Below are 17984 nucleotides of genomic sequence, written 5' to 3'. Positions count from 1 at the left end.
TATCATCAGACCAAAATACCAGCTCCAATAACAGTGGCTGCATTCTTGTTTTATTTAAAAAGTTAAATATTGCATTTTCATTGCCTAAATTCAATTATTCAGAGTAATTTGCTGCAGGCCCACACACACCTGCCGTCCAGTACTTGTACTACGTTAGGAGGGGAGGGTGCTGATCCATACACCCTTAGGACCTTATCCAGTCCCCACATCAGGCCTGAAACCTGCGCCTGAGCATGTGCGTCAGAGCCTCCGGCCACATGTGCTCCTAAGCCTGGGCTGGAGTGAGCGCCTTGACAAGAGAAACAGCCCATGACCAGAACTTCAGCCGCAGGTCCTCCTGCCTCCCTCTCTTCATGCAGCATTTTGTGTAACTGCATCCTGACCCCTCGGGAGAGCTCCCAAGAGCTGGCCAGATTGGAGGACATCACCAGAGCCTACCAGGTGAGACCAAGAATATCACCATTGGTGTGTTCTCTCCCTACTTGATTAATACACCAGCCCAGAGCGCCCTAGGGGAGGCACACAGGGGAGGGAAGAGTTCACGGTTTGAAGGAGGTCTTCACCATCCGGGCCCTTCCCTCTGCCCTACCTGGCTCAGGTGTCTCAGTCCCCCGGTTGGAGTCATCCCAAAGGAACTCAGGTTGCAAAGCCCTCATGGCCCAGCTGCCCATGGTGGCTTAACCCCAACAGTTGGCCTGAGGAGGCCAGTAACCCTGGATGCCCCATGGACTGCCTTTCCTTTCTCTGCACCCTGGGGGCCCCAGCTGCCCCTACCCCTCAACGGGCAGACCACCAGTAGGGAGACTGCAGGTCCCAAGGCTGGAGGCTCCCTGGTGACTCTTCCCAGGTTTGTATTCCTGTGGGACTTCCTGCCGGGCCCTTCAGAGCTTGTAGTTCACTTCAAAGCAAAACAAAACGATGGCCTAACCTATTTCTAATTTTCTGGAAAGAGCTTTGCAATCGAGTGTTTTTGTGTTCTCAAGGGAAGGGCTGAGTTAGCACCCCCATCCCTACGGAGATGGGGACAGGGATTCTGCCCACCCTTGCCCCCTTGGGCTCTCAGGCCACCAAGAGCCTGTGCTGAAGGCACCTATGCATGTGTCCTCAGAGCAGCATGCGCGAGCTGGTGGAGTCAGGCCGCTATGACACGCGGGAGGACTTCTCTGTGGTGCTGCAGCCCTTCTTCCACAATACCCGGCTCCCCATCCTGGAGGTATGCTCCCTGCCCCCCGCAGTGGGGCTTCTGGAGGGAAGAGGAAATTCAGAGCAGAAATGTCACATGCTTCCATGACACTGTGAATAAAATGGGAAAGACACAGGCAACTTTCTGGGTGCTGGTCTGGTGGGTGCAACCCCCTTGAACAGCTGAGCTGCATTTCCAGAGGCAGCCTGTGTAGGATGTTCTCAGTGGGGAGTAGCTTCCATTTTATTGAGACCTACTATGTGCCAAGCATTGTGCTTGCCATACATAAAATCTTCACAACTACCTTTTGAGGTGAGTTTTATCATCCCCATGTAACGGAGGCTCAGAGATGTGAAGTAGTAGCCTTCTTAAAATCATAGGAAATATGGGACAGAGAGGCAAGATTTGAAAGTGTCCAGCTCCAGAATATTCACTTTCTGCCACACTTGTGACACTGCAGCCATAAAAGAGGGCACTGGATATTCAGTTCCGCCCTGGTTATGCTCTCCGCTGACACTCCCACTATGAGCAGAAGAGCTCTGTGAGTGGACCACGGTGGGGACTTGGTTCTGTCTACCTGGGTGTCCTTCCTAAGGGCCTCACCTAACTGAAGGGAGCTTCGAGCAACCCTGAGTGCCTTGAGAGAGGAGGGTGGCATGCTGCCCTGGAATTGGCATTGTGTAGGCCTGCCCTATTCTTCCCCCCAAGACCTCTGGGACCAGCTGGTCAAAGGCTGGGAAGTAGCTTTTCCCAGCTGGCTGGCCCAGACTTCCTTAGGGACTAGACCTCATTTCCCCAACCATGGTCGGGGCTAGGGGATCATACAAATGTGCCTACAAACAAATATGGCACTTTTTTAATTAAATAAGGGGGACTTGAGGGACAGAAAGGAGGATGGGGATTTGGGGCCACCCCAGGCTATTGATCTGTGGGATTGCTCTGATCCCCCTCTTGATATGAGAAGGCCTTGTGGAAGGCCAAGGGCTTGGAGCACCCCCAGGGGAGGAGGGCATTGAGGGGTCAATCTCAAGGTCAGGCCAATCACCTGTGGCTTTCTCCGCCATCTGCACCAATAGGATCTTGAAGTATGTTTCTCTCCTCCAGGATGGACAACTGGATATGTCCTTCTTCGCCCCAGACTGCATCCACCCAAGTCAGAAATTCCACTCTCAGCTCTCCAGAGCCCTTTGGGTCAATATGGTAAAATAAGTGGGGTGCCCCTGGGTCTCTGGGGTTCTAGTGTAGAGCAAAGCACCCGCCCCATAGAATGTAGCTTGTTCTTGGTCTCTTTTTGCCAGCAGAGTATAGAGGAGTAGTGGCTGGCAGATGTGTAGAAGTCTGGAGTGTGAAAATATGGAGTCCTGAAGATCCCAGGAGCTACTGTACCTTCTCCTCTGTGCTTTGAACTCTGTTGAGGGACTCTTTGCATGAATGCAAGGCAGAACCTTCACATTTATTCAACATTTTCTATGTGCCGGCACTGTGCTAGCCAGTTTAAGCCATGTTGTCTCATTAAAGCTTGTCCACAGCCCTGCTAGAGTATTATAAGTTTATGAGGAAGCTGAATCCTAGAGAAGCTGAGAGACTTGCCCAGTATCCCACAGCTGGCAACTGGCAGAGCCAGGAGTGGAAGCCAAATTCCCAGAAATCAAGTTCAGAGCTTTCCCACTGCAGGATGCGTCCAGCGAGTGTTCACATCAGTGGAAACAAATGAATACATCCATGTCTCTTTTCTCCCCCAACCAGCTTGAACCACTAGGAAGGAAAACAGATACCCTGGACATGAAAGCAGATATACCCCTCTCCTGTCCCACTCAGGTAATAACGAATGATCTGCCTTCTTCCTCTCCAGAAACCTAGAGCTCTGACCTTGCCCTTCCTATTTCATTCTCCAACACAGCTTTTTTGTTGCCCATCTTGCCCCTTGACTGGGAGCAGATGGACTTTGGAGGATGGAAAGAATGAATAGAAAGGGGAGAGGAGGGTACAGAAGCACTTATTTGGGGGGAATGGGCGATGCAGGTGGGAGAGGAGGACTGAGACCCCAGCGGATGTAAAAGATCAGGGTGAGAGAGATAATTCTTGAGAGGGGGAGGCAAGAAGCCAGAAGGATGGCAAGAAGGCTTGTTTTAGCAGTGGCATGTGGAGCAGACGGGAAAGCTGGACTGCAGGTTGAGGCCTAGCAAGAAGCCAGCCGGGGGTAGAGCCCGAACGGGAGTTTCCAGCAGGCTTAGGGTCAAAGAGGAGAGCCCAGGAGCTATGTGGAGGGGAGGCAAGTAGGAGTGGCCTTGGAGGGCTCCAGCGAGGCTTCAGCTCCTTTTAAGGAGGAAAATGCAAGTCGTTCAACTTGATTTCAACTCTAGGGGTGAGGGTAGGTTCATGTTCCCACTGCCTTCAGCTCCCTTTTCTAGGTCACGTCTTACGGCTTTTTAACCAAATAAGGCCTAGGGCTGACAGCCCTCAGCAGCAATAAAAGCAGAAGGGCCTGACCCAGTCTGGGAGGCTGGGTTTCCCTCCTGGGTCAGCTGGCTCCCATCCTCCTGGCGGAGCAGGGAATGGCCCTGCAGCTCCCTCCTGTGTCTACCAGGGCTCTAGAGAAGGTGGCAACCCTGCCAGGACACATGTGCCCTGTCTGCTACCTTCCTCACCCCAGTCTGCGGCCCAGGCTGAGCCTTGGGTGCCATCAGTCTCATCGGGACAACCAGAGTGGTGGGAAACGGGGGTGAGGTGGAAGTGAGGGCAGTGGCAGCAGAGGGCTCGGTTCCTGGGTCTGGTGATTGGAGCAAAGGAGACGATCAAATGGTGTAATAATCAGTGCCCCACGGATGCTTCCAGTCCAAACGCCAGATGCTGCAAAAGTCTGGGGCAAGGGCCTAGCGGGCTCGTACTGTGCCCGGTGTAAATGGTTTCATTGCAAGATCCTGAGCATGCCCAAGAGGTGGGAGGGGCGGGACCAGGCACCCTCCATAGTGTGGGCATTTGAAGACTCAGAGCAGAGGCTGTAAACCGTGCAGGAGGCAAGTGTTTCAATATTTGTACAACCCACATCCACACACTGAGCATCGGCCATAGAAAACCCTCTCTAATCTGCCGAGTCAACCTTCCGTTAAATAATAACAGTAATAACCCGTTTCAGGGAGCATCATTTGCTCTTCCTCCCCACCAACATTTATTAAGTACCAGGTTGGAGCCTAGGCACTGGGTCAGGAAGAGCCCTGTTACCACAGGACTCAAGGTGACCTGTGCCACGCTTTGCCCCAGATCAGGCAAGGAGCCTGGAAACGGTGCCACTCCACCAGCACACTCAGTGGGGTTTGCTCCTCCTTCTGGACAGAGCCTGCCTGAGCCATCAGGAGCAGGGGAGAGCAAATCCAGCCTCCTGGAACCTTAAAAGCCCCGCCTGGGAGAAGCGGTTGCTAGGCAACCCCAGAGCCCATTCCCAAAAGCTCCATCTGTTGGCTAACCCAATTTCACTGCACCAGGCAAAGTAGCATTCTGTGTTCCTCAGGTCCATCTGCTCCCTCCCGTGTGCCTTAGAGCTATATAAAAGTCCACCAGCATTTCAATGTTAGCTGACAGGGGCCAGGAAGCACATATTTTAGTGCTAGCTGTGTCTAAACATAGAGGCAACGGGCAGGACCCAGCGGGGAGGAGAGGGCCGAGATGTATGTGAGCACTGGGGAGCTTTCTCAGCCTCCTCCTGGCTCCTCCCCGGCCCCAGTCAACTGCAAGTGCATTCTGCCCAGACAGGTTGGCCATTTAATAGCACTCCATGGATTTCTGTTAGACTTTCAGGTTGGACCAATGATTTTATAGTCAACTTTTGAATAGCTGCTCTGTGCATTGTGACTAGTCCCCTTCCTGCCTTCCTCGCCTCTCTGCCCAGGGCCACCGGCAGTGGCTCCTCAGGCTTTGAAGGAAGCAGCTGAAAGACCAGCACAGTCCTTTTTCAGCTCTTATTCATCTACCTTCTCTAAGCATCTGACAAAGTTAACCACCTCCTCTGTTTGTTTCCTGGATGCGAAAGTACCTCCGTTGTTCTGTTTTGCTAGTTGCTGCCCCTTCTCGTTTCCTTTAATGACCCTGTTCCTTCTTCCAGCCTCAAAAATGTGGACATTCTCCAACTTTCATGTCTCAGCCCTATTCTCTTTTCTCTCCTGCCCCATCCCCTGACTCCGAGATTTGTCCATTTCCAGGGTTTCCTGATAAATTTCTTTGCATGGGACTCCCCAATCTGTCTTCATTTCTTATTTCTTCCCCAAACTCCACCTCTGTATTTCTAACCCATAAGAGCTGTTTTCCCCCTGGATGCCCTATAGGGTGTAAGGTTACCCAGAAGGCAGCTTAAATGTACTCGTATGGTCAGGGTATCAACAAAGGAGGGGAACCAAAGAGATGGAAAGAGGAGGGACAGACAGAGAGGCAGAGAAAGACAGAAACCGAAATAATTCCAAGTGACATTTCATCCCATCTTTTATCCTGGAAAAAGCAGAGTTTTGTTGGATTCCCCTATATGTACTTATTGTTTAGCAGTGTTTCTGTTTGGAATTACAAATGGGACACACCATTATCTTTTGAATGCTTTGGACTTCTAAACCTCTGACTCCTGCCCCGACTTCATCACCTCAAACTCAACAAACCCGTTCATTCAGAAAATAATGTTTGAGTGAGGAGTATCAAAATCAGAACTAAATATTTGTCTTCCCAGATTCTCCGATCCTTAGGACTTTCCTATTTCTGTCACCGTTATGGTGGGTTTTGCCATTCTGCAGACATGAACCATCAGGCAGGAACCCTATCTGATAGGATGCTTGCTGGCGCCACTCGGCCTTCCTCCCCTTCCATTCCCATTGCCACCATCCCAGTTCAGATCCCTCTCTGGTCCTACGTCTCCATCATAAAATAATAGAGAGCTGTGTGTAGGATCTCAGTGGGGAAGGCCTGCACGTCCCGTTTATGTCATCTCTCCTAGAATAACTGAATTACTCTACCACGTCCCTCCCAAGGCATCACCACAGCCTCTGCTTAAACATCCACACTCTCAGGGCAGTGCTTTCCAGACTGCCACGTGGCTGCCCACTGACAGCCTAGTTACTGGGCCCTAGTAGGTCATGAACCAGCATGTATGGAATGGGGTGGGACGGGATAGGTTGGCATGGGATGGGATGGGATGCAGTCAGAAATGTCAGAGAGTATTCCATGTAGTACTGTTACCGTGTTTCCCCGAAAATAAGACCAGCTCTTATATTAATTTTCGCTCCAAAAGACGCATTAGGGCTTATGTTCTGGGGATGTCATCCTGAAAATTCATGCCAGGGCTTATTTTCCAGTCAGATCTGATTTTCAGGGAAACACAGTAAGTCCTCCTGCCGCCACTGCCATGCTTCCCTGAGGCTTCTCCTCAGTTCTCTCAACCGTGTATCGCAGACAAGCCTTCCAAACCCTGTCTCATGTAGCAGGTATGTCTCCTTGGAACACAGCCTCTCTTTACGTTGGTGCCCAGACCTGCCTGTGCACTCCAGTTCGGTCTGAGCACAGAACAGGAAAAAAAGAAAAGAAAACCCAGCGCTCTTTCACTGTGGAACTTTACACCTCGTAACACAGCCAAGAGGAACACGACCTTTTCCCAAGCCACTGACTCATGTTGCTGACTCACAGTGGGCGGCCGTCCAGCTCTGTCCCATCCCAGGCAGGCCGCACTGTCTTTGCACAAGCTTCCTTGTGCTGGCATTTAATGGGCTTCACTTTCCAATGACGAGTATTAGAAACGGAGCCTACGAGAGCCGGTCACACTAAGTGGAACCCCTCCTCCACACAGTCCGCTCAACTCCGGGCCTTTAAACCCGTCTGACTCACGCGCACACACCACACAGCCTATGGTCAATAAAACAAGCCCTGGGCACCCCACGCCACATGTCTGCCACTGCCCTGGACCTGTTCTTACTGTTCCCACTCTGGCCTCCCTCTTCAGCACAGTCCAGTGTCTCCCTGACCTCTAGCCTCTTTGACTCGGTCTCCCCTCTCTGGCTCCTCCCTCAACCCTTGGATCATGAGACCAGTCAGACTGTCCAGTTTGACTTTCAGCACTCCCCAAAGGGCAGGGTGCACCTCTGCCCTCTGGTTCTTCCTGTGCTGGCCTACGCCCGGGCAGGGCTGCCTTGGAGCAGTGGGGAAGGGGAGAATATTAATTATTGACCCCCCCCCCCGCACTGCATCTCATCTTTGAGGACCATACATCCCCAGATCTTGCAGCCATTCCTCAGCAATCACAGCGCTTACTGGCCACACTATCTTTGATGCTTCACTGCCAGCCTGTTACTTCTCATGCTTTCCGCCTGCCTGGGTCATATGCCTCTTTGTATCCTGCCCTCATCCTAGCACCTAGAACAGTGCTCTGAACACTTGGGGGCTCAACAAACGTGGGTCAGTTATTTCTAGAATGCTCCCAGATTGCCCTCATCTGATGGTGCATGCTTAGGGGATGCTAAATAACATTTGTTAGAGACAAACCTAATTCGCCGTGGTGACATGCCAATGGAAGCCCTCTTTTCTGCCTTGTACTGTCGCAGAGGTGACTGCTCAGTCCCTCTCCGTCTGGCCAACGGAGTCTTTTGTTGGCCTGACCCCAGTGTGAGGAACGGAAGCAGGACATTCCTGGTCAGGACGGCCGGCCAGGCCAGGCCCCAGCTCTGCACTCACGGCTTGCTCTCTACCTGGAACAGGTCCCTTCCCCGCTGTGGGCCTCAGCTGCTCCTCATCTGTAACGGGGAGGCTTTCAGGGGTTGCAAACTCAGCTATGAGACCAGCAACCCACCTGATGGTGTGAATGGGATCACGCAGGAGGCGAGAGGAAGTGGGAGGGCCAGAACGGAGGAGACCACGCCGGGCTTCGGAAAGCGTTCAGATTCTTCTTCTCTCCCCCTTCTCCTCCTCCTCCTTTGTTAACACCATTCAAGCCAAAATAAAGCAGAACAAAGCAAAACGTCTCCTGGAAGGGTTCCGCCTGTGGGCAGTCAGTTTTCAACCCCTGGAATTGATCTCCAATGACCTCTTCTCCAACATTTTGGTTCTTTCTTCTTATTCCCATTTTATTCCCAAAAGTTCAGACCATGGCCCTCCTACTCCACTGACTGCATCTAGTGAAAGAGTGGACAGCCTGGGCCACTTGGTATTTCCTGATCTCTGTCTTACTGACTGGTTCTTGCTTCACTATCCTTTTTACATTTCCTTATTACCTTGTTTTTCCCGTTTCTCCTTTGCCTAGTCCTTCTTCCTTCTTGATGAACCCATCACCTGCAGCTGAATAGACTTGGACCCTTGACTGGGCTTGTGTGAAAACCAATTGTGAAATAGATAGATGAGTAGGGAATGAAGAGGTGTCTTGAGAAAAAAAAAAAATGACCAAAATAAATGAAGTCAACCTGAAGGGGGTAAGACACATAGTTCAAGGGGGGGGGGATATATTAAAATATGTTGATAACCATAACACTTTTTAGGAAAAAAAAAATGCTCTAATGTGACTCTCTTGCCAGAGAAATTACAAAGGAAAGAAAATAGATCATTGTGATCACTGGGGAGATGTTGAGGTGCTAGGGTGAAAATGAAAGCGTAGAACACACATGGAACCCTTTTTAGACCTTCCGTTGTGCATCCCTTGCCAAAGCTGATATGTAAAACCCTCTGGGGGATGAAGGAAATGGCATTTATACAGTTCTTTCTGTTTGAGTGCAGAAAAATCATGTTAAATAAACCTAGAAGACAAGATTATTTGTTATTATCTTTCTTAAGCAAACTTCAATGATGTCAGATAATCTCTCCCTGTGGTTTCTTTTCTCTCTTAGAACGAACCTTTTCTGAGAACCTTCCGGAACAGCAACTATACATACCCCACCAAGCCAGCCATTGAGGTAACCCTTGATACACGTCTGCCTCTCTCAGGGAAAAACCATTTCCACCTGCCAGTGACTCGGGGTGGGATGCGGGTTTCAGAGGGTTAGCGTAAGCAGAAATGTACCTGTCTTACATCCTGGAATTTGGAATATAAAGAAAAAAGTCTCCTGAACTACAAAGTCCCCATATTGTCCTAACATGTCCTAACACGTGCTTAGCTGATGTCAGCAACCAACAAAAGAAAGTACCCATGGATCAGTTTTCTTTGACCTTTGTACAAACAGCATTTCTGATTAGGTAGCTCAACATTTCCAGAAGGGATGAAGGGAAGATAGTAGGTATGATGCACCCTTGACTTCCTGTAAGGTGGGAGCTGGGTAGAAAGAATCGCAATTCCAGGGGTTTTTTCCATTAGGAAACTGACACATATCCAGGTGTCCCCAAGGCTTGTTTGGTTCAAGTCCATCATACTGGCTCTGAAGAACTCCAAAGGACTCAGGGCCCATGGCTCTCAGGACTGCTACTCCAGGTTTACAGGACAAACCTGGTCCAGACCAGATCTGTTGGCCACCAGGACAGGAGTTCAACCACCAGATTCAGTAGAGCACCTATGGCATGTCCAGTCTTGTGTTAGGAGCTGGAGGGAACTCAGAGAAGTATCAGACGTGGTCTTGCCCTTGGAGAGTTAGAGGTCATTCCATACTTAGCACCTACTATGTGACAAGCGCTGTTCCAGGAGATAGAGCAGAAGACCAGACAGATGGATCCCACCTCTCCTGGAGCTTACACTCTACTAAAGGAAGCATTCAATAAGAAACTAAACACAATCATTTCAGATAGTGATAACAGCTGTGAGAAAGGTGATGCAAGAAAGTGTGATGGTGCAAGGAAGGGAAGAGTGGCAAGTCCCACTGAGCTGGGCAGGCCAGGCCAGTCCTTTCTGAGGAGGAAAGATTTGAGCTAGGACATACGTGATGAAGAGACACCAGCTGTCTGAAGAGCCAGAGTCCCAGGCAGGACCAGGGAACACAAAGTTTCAAAACTGGAGCCGAGTTGGGTGTATTGAAGGAAGAGGAAAAGGTCAGAGGGCTGTGGGCGTGTGAATGATGTGGAGAGTGCTGGTGAGATCAGAGAGGTTGTTAGGTGAAGGGCACAGAATCTGCATCCTGAAGTAGGACGGCTGGACTTCAGGTGGGAAGCCACTGGAGGTTCTAGGAGAAGGTGACATCATCTGGGTCACCTTTATAAAAGATCTTCCTGACTAGTGTGGAAAATGGATTGGGAGCACCAGGAGTGATTGAGGAAGGACCCTTTACAGGCCAACTGAAGCACTGAGACTAACCTATAGGAAATAATTGAAGAAATGTTACATTCTAAGTTCTGGGGTCCCAGCCATGACAGCTTCATGGCTGAGCTAATGCCACCATCCAGCCTCTCTGGATTCTCTCAGGCTCACGTAAGCCAAGGGAACCTTGTCCTAGGCAAACCACTGACCAAAACTCATTATAATTGAATGTCAGCTCTGTCTTGTCAATGAGGCATTTGTTTATCTAACATTTAGTTATTGGATGTCTAAATGGAGCAGGCACTGTGCTAAGTGCTGGGGACACAAGGTGAGCCAAGTGGGTCTGGGCCTGCCCTCTGGGATCTTACAGTCTCATGTATCTTTGCTTCTGCTGCTGGAAGATTTAGAAACTCAGTACAGGGTGGTGGGGTGTTTTTGTTTTGTTTCGGTTTTTTAGTATCTTGCTGTTTAAAGGAGCACAGACAGGCAACATCAACATTACCTGGGAACTTGTTAGAAATGCAGTCCTGGGCACCACCCTAGTCTCCTGAATTAGAATCTACATTTAGCAAGACCCCCATGGCATTTGGGTGGCTGGTGTAGGATGTGGCGTGTGGTTCTCCCTTGTGACCGAAGTCCAACCTGTATCCGTTTATCTGCATGGAACCTACTTGTCTCTGGCTCCCCGGCTACGTGATATATTTCTAAAGTGCTCACGGCTATAGAACTTTTTTTTTTTTAATTGCATTTTCCCCGATGTTTATCATCGGTATACAAGCATGGATGTTCTTGATTTCAGTAGAACATCCGGACAGAAGAAGGAATCCATTAGTGTGATAAATTGAGGAATCCCTTGGAATAAACTAAATTATATCAGATTAAGCAAATAATATTTAAGAGAAGTTTTCATTTTTGGTCCCTCGTGACAGGAGTGTTTCAACAGGCTTATCTTCCTCATCATCTTATAACCGATGATATAAGCCTCCAAGGCCTCTGGCAGGCACATCCCCGGGGAATCAGCCAACCAGTCAGTGCCTGTATGTGGAGCCCTACTGTGCGCTCAGCACTGGGCTTGTCTCTCCAGCTCTCCTGGGCATATGCAGATGTTTGGGACTCTGAGCAAAAGACTGTTTCTCCCCCAACCTGCTGGCACTGGTTGTTTCTGTGCCCTCTGCCTCCCACTACATCCGTTCCTCCAACACCTGGAAAAGGTGCTCTGTATTCCAGAGACAAGGGGATTTGACGAAAGGTTATTGGCATTAATTTGTACACATCCAAGGAAGTGGTCAGCTACTCAGTTAAATGTGAAAAAGGATATACATAGGTACAGAGAAGATATGCGAAAACCAGGAACTTTGCAGTTGTAAAAATGTTATGTTCTTTTCCTAAAAATATTCTAATTGTTGTTTCAGCCCTAGAATTGTAATAAGTGTGCATTAGCTTAATGTTAAACAACAGCAAAACTCATCTGTAATCTGTCATCTCTTATTAGGCATCCAAATCTGTGTTCCTCTGGGAGACCCCCTGGGGCCTGACCTCACTGTTTGTCCCCTGCTTTGGTCCCCGCTGGCTTCATTTAAGGGTGCAGATAAGTTGAGACAGGAAAGAGTGTGTGGGTGTGCACGTGCACGCCCACACATTATGTGTTTTGTGCATAGGGGTAGGCAGACCCCATTTTCTCCTCTCTAATTTCCCTCCACTCCATCTACAACTAACAGATCTTGCGCTCATACGATCCCTTACAGTGACAATTCTAGCCTCTGTGGAAAATTCCTTAGCTAGTGCTTCTTGGGCTGAAGCTAAGCTCCTGTACAATGAGTGTTGGACATTGGGTCTTTCCACCTCTTGATTTAGAACTGGGGCAGTGACTTCCTGTGTATGGAGTGGAATCCTTCCGACAGTGTTCCCACCTCGGGTGAGTGAAACATCATTCCATCCTTCAGTTAAGGGCCTTGCTAAGTGTGGGTGGTGGGAGACCCTATAAACACACCTTGGAGCCTTGAGCAGGCCTCGCTGATTCCCATGCAATGCAGACCTAGACTGGGGCAGCCCGTGAAAAGGTGCCCTGCAACCATTGATCACACTTCTCATCTCCACTTAGTCCCAGTGGCAGCCCCTCAGTCCTCCCTGCCCAGTGAAGTCAGGGATTGGGGTCCTCTCTGCCGATGCTCATAACTCCTGCAGCTGGAACTTACCTGGACCACTCCAGTATGAATCGGGCTTCGCTCAGAATGGACAATAGCCATCAAGCTCATTGCCTTCAGTGCCTTGGTTGCTCTGAGTGGACGCAAAGGGCAAATTTGCTAAAGCTCTAGTCTGGAAATAAGTGTAATAGAGACCTGTGGGACTAGAACAGAATCTCGGACTCCTAGTCAAGTTTCTACTTTTAAAGGGAGCCCTCCCCCTGACCTTCCATCTTTTTGCCTATCTATCCTAGTTCATGAGCTCCGACCAGCAGACATCAAGGTGGTAGCTGCCCTGGGTGATGCACTGACTGTAAGTACTGACTGAGCTGTGCCAGGCACGGGCATCAGCCAAGTCCTGTGCAGAATTAGCTGTCCCTCTGCACCAGCTCTGCATTCAGCTTGTAGCGGACACTATGGAGAACATACCTATCTCAGGCACTGAAACACAGCCAGGCGGCCACAAGACATCACCAGGCAATCTAGAATGCCCTGCCCTCTACCCTTCTACAGTCCCACCCAAACACCACCTCTTCCATAAGACCTCCCCTCTATCCCCAGGTAGATGCAGTCCACCCCCTTTTCCCCACTGTCCCCAAGCATTTCGTCTCTGTGTTACGGTACTCATCCAAGTTATCCTGCCTTTATCAAGGAACTCCTCTCCATCTTCCTGACTCATAGAGTGGTGGGTCTCACCCACACGTTATTCAGCACCTCCTCACCCCATTTAAAGCTGAGTTCTTTGGGGCAGAGAGAACCCAGTTCCTGCACACAGCGCGGTTTCGCTAAGTGAATCATATTAGCCAACTATTTAGCTATCGCTGTGTGCAAGACACTCTGCTAGCGATTCTGAGGGGAAAGAAGTATAAGGCATACATAGTTGTACCTCTCAAGAAACTTGTCCAGCTGGGAAAACAAGAAACTTACACAGGAGGAGCTACACAGTCATATAGATGACATACAGGACTTTTTAAATCAGGTATTCATTTCTGTAAAAACAAACAACTTCCCCATATGTGTGTGAATGTGTTTGAATGTTGGGATGAACGTGGAGAACGTTATAGAAGGAGGTACACCAGGCTCTTTACCATTGATTAGCTCTGGTGGTGTGTATGTGTGGGTAAGGAACGAGGAGGGGATGGAGAACCTGTGGCAGGGGGCAAGATTAGTCAAGTGGGGGGTAGATTTTTAATGTTTAGAAATCTTTGTATCATTTCATTAGTTATGGTGAATATGTGTTATTTTTGTAAGTTTCAAAGAATTTCTCTCTTTTTTTAAGATAGGCTTTATAGAGAACGTAGAAACTGACAAAAGTCTTAGAGATTGAATTCAAAATTTCAGGGCTGGACAGGAGGCAGTTTAGCATTTCGAACCCTTCTGTGTTCAACATTCTGGAAGGGTTGGAGTGGGCGGTACTGGGGCAGGCTGGTCCAAGGCCTTCATACTTCGGATCAATATGCTTAGACCTAAAGGCTTGTGTGGACAGAAAAGGAGGGTGTGGTGAATGAGGGAAGGAAAGGGGAAACCAAGTTACAGAGAGCTCAGAACATTGGTGAAGGGGGTTGGCTTTGGCCCTGTGGGTAAGGGAGACCCATTTGAAAGGTCAGATTCGGGGAGGTATTTAAAAAGAGATGTGCTCAGAAGAGCAGGTGGACAACCTGGGGAGAAGGGAACTGGAGACTGGGGGGTCAGATAGGAGGCCAGACAGTTGTTTATGGCAAGGAGACGAGTGTTTCACCTCTCATCTGGCAAAGAAAGGGAAAAAATGGGAGCTAGAGAGGTTAGAAAGGAAGAATCTTGGTTTTTCCAGGACTTGGTTACTCTCTCTGTGTAGAGGACTGGGGAGTCAGGATGACTCAGAGACTCAGTGGCCTGGAGAAAAGCTGGTACCATTTTCAGAGAAGGTAAATCCAGGTCATGGCTGCTACACAGGAGGAAGGGCCCTTGGCCTGCACCTGGGCCCAGCCCAGGTCTGCAGCCTTCTCTTTACCTTTCACAGGCAGCGGTGGGAGCCCGCCCAAGCAACTCCAGTGACATACTCATGTCCTGGCGGGGACTCTCCTGGAGGTGAGGCTGTTCTCTGCTTATTTTCTATTGATGATGCTCCCCCCAAAGAGGCACGAGTGGTGTGCTTCCCTGTCATTCCTCCAGAGGCGAGGCCAGTTTCCATCACCTGGCTCTGAGATGCAAGGAGACCCACTGATGCCCGTGTTAGTCCTAAGGGTGATGGGAATCATGCACCAGATGCAGACTCTCTGGTTCTGACTCAGAAATATGGAGTATGTGGAGCAGCCGGTCGGGGGATTTTGACAAATGTGTTTCTCTTCCCCAGCATTGGAGGGGATGGCATTTTGGAGACCCACACCACACTGCCCAGTAAGTAGCAACACAGAGAAGCACCATCAGTACGACCCTAACAACCCTCACTGAGGCCAGGGCCTTCCCCCTGAGCAAGGGCAGAGAAGGTTATGTGCGAGGAGAGAAGTCAGCCGGCCCTGGACAGGCCTAGAACAGCCCTGCCCCCCACCTGTGCCCCATCACTGCATGTTCACCTCCGTCTCACCTGCGCTGTCTGCTTCCTCCCCTTTAAAAGACATTCTGAAGAAGTTCAACCCTCGTATCCTTGGGTTCTCCACCGGCACAGAGGAGGAGACGGCAGGCCTGAATGTAGCAATGGAAGGGGCCAGAGCTCGGTGAGTAGGCATGGGTGGAGGAGGGAGAGCAGAGGGCAAGCCTGGGAGCTCAGGGTGGTGTCTGGGAGCCTGGCCCCAGATGGGCAGTCCTAAATAGCTGCCATGCACGGAGTACTTCTGTGTGCCTGGCCCTGAGATCACCCCTCAGGTGGATTAACTCATGCAATCCTCGTGCCCTTCGAGATGGATACTAGCATGAGGATACTGAGGCTTAGAAAGTTTCCTGAATGGTCCATGGTTATCAGAGCAAGTTATCAGAGGAGCCAGGATCAGACCAGGCTGAATGCGGGCCTTTGTTCTGCCCACTGTGCTGTTACTACACTCGGGGCAGCAGGAGGAAGCACTTGGTGGCTTGACAGGAAGCTCCCCGCCCCGCCGTTCTGCTGACTCCAGCTGACCTCCCTGCCCAGCGGAGGTTCAGGTCAAATGTTCAGGGCACTTCTCAGCACCTCGGGAACTCAGTGCGTGACCCCAGGGGCAGCCACCCTTCCTCTCCCCACCTTGCCTCGGAACCTCCAGTCCTTGACTTTAAAAAGCTGTTATTTTGACAGCAAGGACTTAGATATTCAGGGCCCCCCTGAAAAAGCATGGCAGTTGTTTGTTTTCACTCAGATTTCTGTGGTTGACAACAACCCAGATAATTAAAGCTGAAATGCCTGACAGAGTTCATTGATTTTTCTGCACAGAGCGTACCGGGTATTTGCTTTGTAGCAGAATTGGTGCACTCAGATCACCAAGGAAACGACACTGGCTTGACTCATTCTGTTTATAGGGAACGTTCCTTTCAGACGGCGGTTGGGAGGGCCCCAGATTGGTTTGAGTCTGAGCCACAGGAAGCATGTCAGTTCCTCAACGTCATAAGCAGGAAGAACTTATTTTTTCTGCAAAAAGCTGGGCTTCGTGGGGCCATAATGTCAGCATCTAACCGCTGTTATCACCATTGCCATCATCCTCATCATCTCATCCTCGTTTTATTATTATTCTACCTCCCAGGCTTCATTAACTAGGAGGTGACGCCTCAATCTGTTAACATTCAAGCCCCTTCCCCCTTTTCCCTTTCACTTCTTTTACTGACTTTTCTATTTTACTGCTGCTTGGTGCCTCCACCAGAACAAATCATTGGCAGGGGAAGTAGCCGAGCCGTGCAGCTTCTCCTTAGTGTCTCTGTGTCCCGTGTTAGGGGAAAGGAGAGTAAGCAAGAGTAGGGGAAAGGAGATAAGTAAGCAAGGTTGGAGAATTGTTCTGTCTCTCCTTTGTCTGCATTCTGTCACTTAGTATGGTGTGGATAAGGAAAGATGAGTACTTCAACAGAGCAACTGAGATCACGGGGCCTGGGGTCAGACCATCTGTGTCCAGATCCCAGCTCCCACACTTGCTGGCTGTGTCACTTAGCGTCTCTGAATCTTAGTTTCATCATCTATAAATGGGGATAATAATAGTACCTACTTCTCAGGGTTGTTATAAGGATTAAATGAGGTAATAATCCGCAGAAAGTATTTAGTACAGTATATAATCTGCATGCAAAAAAAGTTTGCCATTATTAGGATATTTAGTTTCAACATTTCATTCAACGTCTAACTTCCCTACCGTCAACCAATGAGCAAGAATTTATTGAACACCTGCCAAGGGCAGAACCGGGAGATGGTTACTAAAAGATACCAAAGAATCCAAAGGTAAGCTCTCTACCTACAAAGAATTTGCTGACTAGTTAAAGAGAGTAAACAAATAACTTTCTTTGGGGGGAACAGTGTTGGGTATGTGAACGTTGCAGACAGACATGACTTTGTACTTCAGAATACAACCAACAGGAACGTGTAGAGTGCAGACTGGGCAATCCAAGTACAGATGCAGACTCAGAAGGGACCCTGGAAACCATCTAGTCCCATCTCTTCGTTTAAAAGATGAAAAAGGATTCAGTAACTTGGGCAGGGTCACCCTGCAAGTTTATAGCAGAGCTGAAAGAAGAACCCCGGTCCCATAACTCCCAGAGCAGGGTTCGTTGCACCAGCATAGAAAAGGAAATGGAGGAGGTGTGGAGAACTGAGCTCAGAGAGGAGGCTCACGGGGGAGGTAGGCAGGACTTGTTCTGAGCTTGCAGGTGGGAAGAGCATGGCTGAGAAGAGGGGAGGACGTGGGCTTTCCTCATTTCCTTAGTGCTCATGAGAGCTCATCACCCATGAATTCCTCTAGTCACGTCTTGATTAAAAAGTTATCAGCACTTCACCTCTGTGGTCACCTTTAACCAGGACAGGCTTTCTTTACAGGCTTCTGATACACCCATCCATCCATAACAGTAGTGTATGGGGTGTGAGCTGGATGTATAAATGAAAAGGGTAGGGATGGTGCCACGTGAGCTTGGCCATGTGCCCAGCTCATGGTGGGCAGGCAGAGATGTAAAATGGCCATCCTGTACCAGGGACTGCTTCTATGACTTCTTCCAAGGAAGCCTCTGCTGGCGGTATCCCTTTGCTGACATAACTTCTCATATACATGTCTTTTAAAAAAAACACAGCTTTAACGAACATACGATACACTCTACACTTGATAAGTTTTATATATGCATATACCCATGAAACCGTCACTGCAATCCACACAAGAAACACATCCACCACCCCCAAAATGTCCATGTACCCCACTGTAATCTCTCCCTCCGGCTCCTTTGTCTCTGCCCCACTCTAGGCAACCACTGACCTGCTTTCTGACACTATAGGTTAGTCTTAATTTTCTAGAATTTTACATAAATGGCATCC

General features: G+C 49.5%; 1 protein-coding gene across 1 annotated transcript in view; it reads left to right on the top strand.

The window, feature by feature from the left end:
* The window catches only part of PLB1 (phospholipase B1), a 138815-nt gene that overhangs the window by 105510 nt on the left and 15321 nt on the right, over positions 1-17984 (top strand). Inside the window, 10 exon segments of the mRNA XM_033125525.1 lie at positions 360-441; positions 1109-1213; positions 2288-2383; positions 2930-3001; positions 9025-9090; positions 12213-12273; positions 12796-12854; positions 14541-14608; positions 14874-14917; positions 15135-15234. Of these exon segments, the coding sequence (XP_032981416.1) occupies positions 360-441; positions 1109-1213; positions 2288-2383; positions 2930-3001; positions 9025-9090; positions 12213-12273; positions 12796-12854; positions 14541-14608; positions 14874-14917; positions 15135-15234 (753 nt within the window).

Source organism: Rhinolophus ferrumequinum, chromosome 13, assembly GCF_004115265.2.
Source record: "Rhinolophus ferrumequinum isolate MPI-CBG mRhiFer1 chromosome 13, mRhiFer1_v1.p, whole genome shotgun sequence".
Taxonomy (NCBI): domain Eukaryota; kingdom Metazoa; phylum Chordata; class Mammalia; order Chiroptera; family Rhinolophidae; genus Rhinolophus; species Rhinolophus ferrumequinum.
Note: the sequence above shows the minus strand (reverse complement) of the source record. Positions and strands in the feature narration are given on the sequence as shown.